The 10,949-nt window shown below is 44.4% G+C and overlaps 1 protein-coding gene across 2 annotated transcripts in view; it reads left to right on the top strand.

The window, feature by feature from the left end:
* The window catches only part of LOC126266740 (serine/arginine repetitive matrix protein 2-like), a 320,191-nt gene extending 309,510 nt beyond the window's left edge, over nt 1–10,681 (top strand). For both annotated transcript variants that reach the window (XM_049971227.1, XM_049971226.1), the window contains one exon: nt 10,318–10,681. In XM_049971227.1, the coding sequence (XP_049827184.1) occupies nt 10,318–10,449 (132 nt within the window). In that variant the 3' untranslated portion in view covers nt 10,450–10,681. The remainder of the gene's footprint in view (nt 1–10,317) is intronic.
* Nucleotides 10,682–10,949: the final 268 nt, after the last annotated feature.

The raw sequence follows: 10,949 nt of genomic DNA on the forward strand, positions 1-10,949 counted from the left end.
GGAGCAATTGACAGGAATGGGGGAAAGAAATACAATAGAAGAAGAATGGGTAGCTTTGAGGGATGAAGTAGTGAAGGCAGCAGAGGATCAAGTAGGTAAAAAGACGAGGGCTAGTAGAAATCCTTGGGTAACATAAGAAATATTGAATTTAATTGATGAAAGGAGAAAATATAAAAATGCAGTAAATGAAGCAGGTAAAAAGGAATACAAACGTCTCAAAAATGACATCGACTGCGTGAAGAGTTTGACAGAGCACTGAAAGACCTGAGTCGAAACAAGGCCCCTGGAGTAGACAACATTCCATTGGAACTACTGACGGCCTTGGGAGAGCCATTCCTGACAAAACTCTACCATCTGGTGAGCAAGATGTACGAGACAGGCGAAATACCCTCAGACTTCAAGAAGAATATAATAATTCCAATCCCAAAGAAAGCAGGTGTTGACAAATGTGAAAATTACCGAACTATCAGTTTAATAAGTCACAGCTGCAAAATACTAACGCGAGTTCTTTACAGACGAATGGAGAAACTAGTAGCAGCCAACCTCGGGGAAGATCAGTTTGGATTCCGTAGAAATACTGGAACACGTGAGGCAATACTGACCTTACGACTTATCTTAGAAGCTAGATTAAGGAAGTGCAAACCTACGTTTCTAGCTTTTGTAGACTTAGAGAAAGCTTTTGACAATGTTGACTGGAATACTCGCTTTCAAATTCTAAAGGTGGCAGGGGTAAAAAACAGGTAGCGAAAGGCTATTTACAATTTGTACAAAAACCAGATGGCAGTTATAAGAGTCGAGGGACATGAAAGGGAAGCAGTGGTTGGGAAAGGAGTGAGACAGGGCTGTAGTCTATCCCCGATGTTATTCAATCTGTATATTGAGCAAGCAGTAAAGGAAACAAAAGAAAAATTCGGAGTAGATATAAAGGTCCATGGAGAAGAAATAAAAACTTTGAGGTTCGCCGATGACATCGTAATTCTGTCAGAGACAGCAAAGGACTTGGAAGAGCAGTTGAACGGAATGGATAGTGTCTTGAAAGGAGGATATAAGATGACCATCAACAAAAGCAAAACGAGGATAAAGGAATGTATTCGAATTAAGTCGGGTGATGCTGAGGGAATTAGATTAGGAAATGAGACACTTACAGTAGTAAAGGAGTTTTGCTATTTGGGGAGCAAAATAACTGATGATGGTCGAAGTAGAGAGGATATAAAATGTAGACTGGCAATGGCAAGGAAAGCGTTTCTGAAGAAGAGAAATTTGTTAACATCGAGTATAGATTTAAGTGTCAGGAAGTCATTTCTGAAAGTATTTGTATGGAGTGTAGCCATGTTTGGAAGTGAATCATGGACGATAAATAGTTTGGAGAAGAAGAGAATAGAAGCTTTCGAAATGTGGTGCTACAGAAGAATGCTGAAGATTAGATGGGTAGATCACATAACTAATGAGGAAGTATTGAATAGGGTTGGGGAGAAGAGAAGTTTGTGGCACAACTTGACCAGAAGAAGGGATCGGTTGGTAGGACGTGTTCTGAGGCATCAAGGGATCACCAATTTAGTATTGGAGGGCAGCGTGGAGGGTAAAAATCGTAGAGGGAGACCAAGAGATGCTACACTAAGCAGATTCAGAAGGATGTAAGTTGCAGTAGGTACTGGGAGATGATGAAGCTTGCACAGGATAGAGTAGCATGGAGAGCTGCATCAAACCAGTTTCAGGACTGAAGACAACAACAACAACAACAACAACAACAATGCATGTGGAACATTACACCTCCCCACACTGTGACACCTAGACCACCAAAACAATCATATGTGCACTTACTTTTCATTTTACAATCAAAATCAGCCACAGTTCTAAATTAGTACAAGAAGTCATCTGCAACTATGAGATATGTTAGAAAATAATCTGTATTGATTTTTTTTGTTTATTATACAGTCTTTAAAATGTATGTTCTGGTAAAATATGTGGCATATGCCTGTTTTCGGCCACACCATAGCAACCACAGGATTTACACAATGTAAAATAGAGGGAAGTGCACATACAATTTAAATGACAACAAAATCTGATGTATTATATTCCATAACCTAAAAATAACCTGCATGTATGTATTTCAGGAAAATGATAAGAAACCCTCTGAGAATTCCACAACTATATTGAAACATGTATGAGTAATAAAGCAAAACAATAATTTGTGTACTTGCAAAAAGGTGGACCAATCCTTAATTCATTATTATCTGCAGTAATAGTTTGGGCAGGATGTACACTAGTCTACTATATTGGAGGACATGCCTTCTGACCTAGTACAGTGCATTACAAGTAGGTATTATGCATGTAAAGTGTGTACGTGTAGATTAATGAAGGGTGTCCACATGTAGCTTAATAATTGTTAAGCAATGAAAAGGTTGAACAGTGGTTGTATGTCAGGTGGTGCATTACATATGTCCCCCACACGGGTCCGGAGGTAAGAATAGGCCCAAGGTATTTCTGCCTGTCCTAAGAGGCGACGAAATGGAGTTTCACACATTTCGACCTTTATGTGATGGTCCCCTGTAGGGTTTGAACTCCATATATGGTGCACCGTGTCCATCGTGCATCGAGATCCTTAGCCCACTTTCTTGTTGTTGCATTTCAGTCCCGCTCATTCTCCATATCTTGGCTGAGGACACCTTCCTGGGTGCGTTTTCCACCACGCACTATGCAGTGTCGCTTTCTGTGTCGACGATGACCACGGACTTCTTTGCACCTGATATCCAGCACGGTAGGCAGTCGATTGTGGTGGGGTTGTCATGTACCCCGTTGGTTGTAGCCCCCTGACAACACAGGGATCGCTCTGCTGATGCCAGCACCGTTAACTCCCAACGCATGCCAAGGGGGAGATGCCCACCCCCTGAGGCATCGGGATTCCCAGCAATGGCCATCTGCCAGGTGGCATTTGCTGCGGCTGGCTGGTGCCCATGGGGAGGGTCCCTGGTCGGAGTGGGTGACACGTGATGAAGCATAGTCTATCATCTCTTGCTGGTGCTGAAACACCAGAAGTCTCTAAGTGTTCATGAGCTCAATTCAACGCGCAGAAGTACAACCCCAAATCATTCCCCTCCCTGGCCACACCATGAGAGGAGCTCAAGCTAAGGATGGCAGCATATCTTATACCTTGTATGTTTGAGAGCTGATAGGGAATCTTTCATGACGATCAAGCCTCAGTTTTTTGTTGAGCATTTAGAGGACAAGTTGTGGGAGTTGGTGGGATTGTCCAAAATGAGATCTGGGTCAGTCTTGAGCAAATACGCATCCTCTGCCCAGTCACAGATGTTACTCGCTTGTGACAAGCTGGGGGTTGTTTCTGTAACCATCATGCCCCATAAGAGCTTAAATATGGTCCAGGGTATCATATTTCAGAGGGACCTTCTTTTGCAGACTTACAATGAGCTGCGCGCCAATTTAGAGCAGCGAGGTGTACATTTTGTCTGGCATGTCCACTGGAGTCCGAGGCATAGTCAGGTTGCCACCGGTGCCTTCATCTTGGTCTTCGAGGGTGATACATTGCACAAGAAGGTCAAGGTGATGGTTTACCGCTATGGTGTAAAGCCCTATATACCTCCCCTGATGCGGTGCTTTAAGTGCTGGAAGTTTGCTGTACTTCCAGCGCCACATGTCGAGATTGCGGATGCCCCTCACATCCCAATACTTCATGCGCCCTGCCTTCCATCTGTGTCAACTGCAGAGAGCACTATTCACCTTGCTCGCCAGACTGCAGGATTCTCCAGAAAGAAAGGAAAATCGTGGAGTACAAGACCCTAGACCGATTGACCTGCTCTGAGGCTAAGAGAAAATTTGAATGCCTGCATCCTGTGCACGTGACATGGTCTTATGCCGCCGCTACAACACTTCTGGCCCCATCAGCTCTGCCAACCCCAGTCACCTCTCAGAGCCAGAAGACTATACTTGCCCGCTTGATGGGGGGGGGGGGGGGGGGGCTTTTTCCTCCCTGTTGCTCCCACGCTAAGTACTATGGGGGCAACACCCCACCTCCTCCTCCCCCCCCCCCCCCCCCTCTCCAAATCACTGGGGACGTCCGTCTCACTTCTAAGCCAGAGAAGTGTAAGTCTTCTTCGGATTCTCTCTCTAGGAAGGGATCCCTTGGGTCACCCCTTCCCAGGCTTCTGCTTGTGGGAAAGATGACACCCAACAGTGGCTGAAGAGCTCAAGTCAGTTGGTCGTAGGGCATCAGGCTCGTCCTCATTCCCAGAGTCTGGCCCAATGAAGTCCTCCCAGCCAGAGAAACCCAACGAGCAGTGAGAGAAATCCAAAAAGAAGACCCCTAAGATCAAGGAAATTTTGGTAGCACCCACACCACTGCCTGGCTGAACTACGGCATCTGTTAAGCTTTACACCTACCCTCCCCATTGTCTCCAGAAACCTGGTTCCTGACAATGTGGACCCCTGCCCTCCATGGCTGTAAGGGATATTAAAAGAACCATAGCGACTATAAGCGAGTGTCGGGGGAGTTTGCGTTTATGTCCTAATCTCAATCTCTAATGACACTGTGCCCCTTCAAACCCCTCTTGAAGCTGTCGCTGTTAAAACAATGGTGACGCAGGAAATAACTGTTTGCAATGTTTCTCTTCCTCCAGATGGATCAGTATCCCTGAATGTATTAACTGCACAGATTGATCAACTCCCAAAATCTTTCCTACTTTTGGGAGATTTTAACGCCCATAACACTTTGTGGGGTGGCACCGTCCTTACTAGCCGAGGTAGAGATGTGGAAACTTGGCTGTCTCAGTTCGACCTCTGCCTCTTAAATACTGGGGCTGCCACACATTTCAGTGTTGCTCATGGTAGTTACCCGGCTATTGATTTATCAATTTGCAGCCCAGGACTTCTCCCATCTATCCACATGATGACCTGTGTGGTAGTGACCATTTCCCCATCTTTCTGTCACTGCATCAGGTCCACAGGCCCATACAGAGATGGGCTTCAAACAAGGTGGACTGGGAAACATTCACCTCTGCTGTCACCGTTGACTCTTACCCAGACGGTAACATCAATGTCATGGTTGAGCAGGTTACAACAACAATTGTTTCTGTGGCAGAAAACGCGATTCTCGCTCTATAGGGTGCTCCAGGCATAAGGCAAGCCCTTGGTGGTTGCCAGAAGTCGCTGAAGCAATTAAGGAGCATCGGCGAGTTCTACAGCAGCATAAGCGGCACCCTTCCCTGGAGCAGCTCATAGCCTTTAAACGCTCCATGCCCACGTTCGCCAACTTATCAAATGACAGAAACAGGAGTGTTGGTAGAGATATGTCTTGACCATTGGGTGCCACACGTCACCTTCCCAAGTGTGGGAAAAGATCAAAAGTATTTTGTGTACCAGAATCCAGCAGGTGTTCCCAGTGTTACCATAAATGGCGTGTTATCTACCAACACAAATGCAATTACTGAGCACTTTGCACTTTGCTCGACCTCTGTGTCGGAGAATTACCCCCCAGCCTTTCATACGTCGATTGGAAGGGAAAGTGCTCTCACTCATTGCATGCCACAGTGAATCCTGTAACAGCCAATTTACAGATTGGGAGCTCCTCAGTGCCCTTGCACATTGCCCTGCCACAGCTCCTGGGCCAGATCCAGATCGGATCCACAGCCAGATGATTAAACATCTTTCATCTGACTACAAGCGACATATGCTCATAGTCTTCAACCAAATCTGTTGCGATGGTGTCTTTCCATCACAATGGCGGGAGAGCTCCACAATAGCTATTGATCCATCAGCCTCACCGACATTCTTTGTAAGCTGCTGTAACATAGGGTGTGTCGGTGGTTGGGTTGGGTCCTGGAGTCACGTGGCCTAATGGCTCTATGTCAGGGTGGCTTCCGCCAAGGTTGCTCTACCACTGCAAATCTTGTGTCCCTCTAGTCTGGCATCTGAACAGCTTTTTCCAGATGCCAACACCTGGCTGCCGTGTTTTTTAACTTATGTAAGGCATACTACATGACCTGGCAACATCATATCCTTGCACATTGTGTGAGTGGGGTCACCGGGGAACGCTCCTTATTTTTATACAAAACTTGCTGTCGCTCCATACTCTTCCATGTCAGTTTGTTGCCTCCTGTAGTTCCACCCATATCCAGGAGAATGGAGTCCCACAGGACTTTGTATTGAGTGTCCCTTATTTTTAGTGGCCATTAACGGTCTAACAGCAGCTATCGCCCCTCTGTCTCACCTTCTCTGTATGCAGATGACTTATGCATTTCATACTGCTGCTCCTGTACTGGTGTTGGTGAGCGATACTTACAGGGAGCCATCCACAAGGCACAGTCATGGGCTCTAGCCCACGGCTTCCAGTTTTTAGCCGCAAAGTCATGTGTCATGCACTTCTGTCGGCGTTGTACCATTCATCTGGACCCAACATATCGATTCTTAGGACTGGTTTGCGACGCTTGATTGATGTGGCTTCTTCATCTTCGTCAGCTTAAGCGGAAGGGCTGGCAGCACCTTAATGACCTCCTCAGTTGCCTGAGCAACACCAATTGGGGTGCAGATCACTCTGTGCTGCTGCAGGTCTACAGAGCCCTTGTCCAATCCCGAATTGACTATGGGAGTGTGGTTTATTGTTCGGCAGTGCCCTCAGCGTTTCATTTACTTGACCCTGTGCACCAATGTGGGGTTCGACTAGCAACAGGAGCTTTTAGGACAAGTCCTAAAGCCTACAGGTGGACGCTGGAGGTCCCTCCATGGCAGATCAGATGTGCACAACTGCTCATCAGTTACACTGCGCACATTCGTAGTTCTCCTGAGCATCTGAATTACCATCTCCTTTTCCCGCCCTCAGTGGTCCATCTCCCATTTCGGTGGCCCAGGTCGAGGCTAACGATTGCGGTTTGTGTGCGGTCCCTTCTCTCAGAACTGGAGTCTTTTCCTTTACCACCTCTACTTGCGGTCCATTCATGTACACCTCCATGGTATACGCCTTGGCCACAGCTTCGTCTGGACCTTTTGCATGACCTTAAGGACTCCGTTAACCCTGCCGGTCTCCACTGTCACTTGCTCTCGATTCTTGACATGCTCCGGGGCTCTGACGTGGTTTACACTTACGGCTTCATGGCTGATGCTCATGTAGGCTTTGCGTATGTTCATGGAGGACATATTGAACAGCACTCCTTGCCATATGGCTGTAGTGTTTTCACTGCAGAGCGGGTGGCCATATCTCGTGCTCTTGAGCACATCCGCTCATGCCCTGGCGCGTCATTTCTCCTGTGTACTGACTCACTGAGCAGCCTACAAGCTATCGGCCAGTGTTACCCTTGCCATCCTCTGGTAGTGTACATCCAGGAGTCCATCTGTGCCCTGGAATGGTCCTGTCGTTCATTGATGTTTGTGTGGACCCTAGGACACGTCAAAATCCCAGGCAATGAACTTGCTGACAGGTTGGCCAAACAGGCGACATGGAAACCGCTTCTGGAGATGGGCATCTCCAAAGCTGACCTGCGGTCTGCCTTATGCTGCAGCGTTTTCAGGCTTTGGGAGACGGAATGGCATAACAGTACACACAACAAGCTGCATTTCATTAAGGAGATGACAAATGTGTGGAAGTCTTCCATGCAGTCTCACAGTAAATCAGTTCTCTGCCAGCTCTGCATTGGTCATACATGGCTAATGCATGGTTACCTACTCTGTCATGACGGTCACCCCTGTTTTGCTGTGGCTCCCAAATGACAGTCATCCACCTCTTGCTAGACTGCCCCTTTTGGCCGCTCATCAGCAGACTTTTTACTTTCCCACCTCCCTACCTTCGATGTTGGGTGACGATGCCTCTGCAGCAGTTTTAGTTTTACATTTTATCCGAGAGAGTGGGTTTTATACTTCTATGTAGGTTTTAGAACATGTCTTTTGTCCCTCTGTGTCCTCGACTCTAGTGCTTTTAGGGTGGAAGTTTTAATGTGTTGCAGGCTGGCTGGCTTTTCTTTTTATTCTCGTGGTCAGCCAGCTGCTGTAATCTGCTTTCTTGTCTTACTCTCTTCTGTTTCTAGCGTCTCTCTGTTATTTTCTTGTCCTCTTTTGTTCCTTCTAGTGTTCGTTGCCTTTCCTTCATTCTTATGGTTTTTACATTCTTTCTGTTTTGTGTTATATGTCTCGTCCATTTTATTCTCACACTTGTGCCATTGTTTTATTAGGAACAAGGGACTGATGACCTCATAGTTTGGTCCCTTCCCTCCCTTTTAAACCAACCAACCATTACAGATGACTTTGATAATGTATATTGTTCCAGTGGTGGGCTTGATACTATGCAGGTAATGATAGGAAGATGCATTAGATACGTTTTGCGGTCTCCGCAGGCTCAGTTATGTGAACCATAGTGAAGGAAAATAAGATGAACTGGAGCGTAGTGTATAAATGGGATGTTACGGTCATTTAGAAGCAAGGATTATCTCATCTAGTAGCTTCAATGAGAATAGTGCATAGGGTGGACCATTGTGGGAATGATTTAAGACAATTATACTCCTTGTGAATCGTTGCTTTATTCATTGTAGACCAGAACAATGTGTTGCATTTCTCTGACCACCTTCTTTTTCTTTAGTTTCCCACTTTTTTCTTCTCTGCCCACCACTTTTCTTTGTTTCACAATATGTTTCACAAAAGCAAGATGATTGCATGTAGAAGGATTGCACATTGAACCACTGAATTTTCAGTACATGCTTCATCCTTGTCAGGAGTGTAAGCATATTGATGGATAGATGCTTATTTTAGTACTATTTGCTCTCCACCCACCTTCCCAATACTTCTGATAATTACATTACATTGCATTTGATGTTATTTTACTCTTCTTCCTGCCGGCTGGAGTGGCCGAGTGGTTCTAAGCGCTTCAGCCTGGTACCGCGCAACCGCTACGGTCGCAGGTTCGAATCCTACCTCGTGCATGGATGTGTGTGATGTCCTTAGGTTAGTTAGGTTTAAGTAGTTCTAAGTTCTAGGGGCTGATGACCTCAGATGTTAAGTCCCATAGTGCTCAGAGCCATTTTGAACTCTTCTTCCAAAACGAGAAATCTTTTGAATCCTAATGCTCTGAAAATTTTTCTTGCTGAATAGAAGGGTCCATGTTGCTCTGCAGTCTCAGTCCAGGCTCAAGTGCTGCTAATCTTCAATTCCTGGGATCAAGAAGTCCAGCTCTCATATTGATCACATGCCTACAAACTCCTCAGTTGTCAAGTCAGTAGTATCATTTAACATTCTGATGGTTTTTGTGTGACCCTTGAACCATTCCATTTGAGAGGGTTGCAACATTGCCTATCACACTGTCTGCAGGGTAGACTTGTGTGCAGCCTACTTATTGTTCTCCACAAAGCAATCCATCAAGATGATTACCTAATGGATAATAACAGCTGCATTGTCATATTGTCTGCTTAAGAGCCCCAGAGTTTAATAGAGACAGCCCCTGTGCAGAAACCAATAGTTCACCAAACCCATACACAACTAAAATTTATTGAATACCTAAAGGTAATCATAGTGTGGCATGCCCAGAGGTGTATGTGTAGCATTATCAAATGCTACGGATGCAGTTGGCATTAACTCCTGTATGAAATCATCATGTACAACACTTTGTCCTCTCTCTTAGTTGCGAGAGCTACTTTCAATGATCATCTGATCTCTGTACATTGCATAGCTTGCCTTGCCCACTTACTTGTTGTTGGTCTGAATTTTTACTTGGGGGTGATCCTGAATATTTTGTGTGTGTACCTTATTCTGAAGAAAGAAAGATTGCAGCTTAATGCCCCATTAGCAACAAAATGGTTAATAGAGAGAAAAAAATTGCAGGTTGGTCAAGGACAGCACACATAATCAGTTGTGGCATTTTGAAAGGAACTATCGTGACATTTACTCAAAATGATATAAGAGAGCTATGAAAAACTTAAATCTGGATGGCGAGATGGCAGTGTGAACCACAGCATCCTTAACAAATAAAAGGAAACCAAACATGACACATTGTGATCTTTCCATCTATTATGCCTTTGAAAAGCACCAATAATTTCCATGAAAACAGAAATTTTAATTAAGAGTTACCCCTACTTAATTTGTGTTGTCTCTAAAAAAGTTAAACATTGCATTGTGTGTGTTTTTTAATGAATGAAAGAATCATTTGATCTTATGGCTTCTGTCAGTTTGTATAGCTTTTCAAAATGTAAGAGTTTTCTCTCCTAACATGGTTCTCATTTTTGCCCTACACTGTACCAGCAAACTAGTAATGTGAAATTTAAATGTTATATTGTATGTAATGTTTCCTTTTGTCTGGACTGATGGATTTATTTCTGTATTTCCTCATAGGTGTGTGTAAATGGACAGGAATTCAAGTCGGCAGTTGCCAGTAACAACCAAAATGCAGCCAAAGCAGATGCTGCCCGTGTATGTCTTGAATCCATGTGCCGAACATTGACAGACAATGCACTTCTGCATTAGTGGCATGCAGATGATAAGGTTTCTTGAAGCCTGATCTTTAAAAGTTGGTTTCAGATAAAGCATGTAACATAAACATGTATATATACACATACTGAGTACTGTGTATCTCGTCATGATGCTAATAATTATCAGGATTATGACTTTCGAAATGTACATTAAAGTGTGCATTCCTTTATCGTTTATTATTTTGTATATTTTAAACAGAAAATATAACAAATTTTAATGACAAATGTTTAGGTATGTTGTTTATATCATTATAAACCTATGGCTTTATTTTTCAATCCAGCAAGATGCAGCTAATGAGATGCTTTGATTTTTTTTTTTTTTTTTCAATTATTTCTGCTTGCGCATCCAAAAGGGAAAGGTAATTGTTGTTTGTGGCATGCTGTTCACACCTCAGCTGAACATTGAAAAATGTGGTTACTAAAACATAGCAATATAATGAAAACTATAGTTGCTACTCACCTTATAGGAGACGCTGAGTCACAGACAAGCACAAC

The sequence above is a fragment of the Schistocerca gregaria genome, chromosome 4 (assembly GCF_023897955.1).
Source record: "Schistocerca gregaria isolate iqSchGreg1 chromosome 4, iqSchGreg1.2, whole genome shotgun sequence".
NCBI classification, from domain to species: domain Eukaryota; kingdom Metazoa; phylum Arthropoda; class Insecta; order Orthoptera; family Acrididae; genus Schistocerca; species Schistocerca gregaria.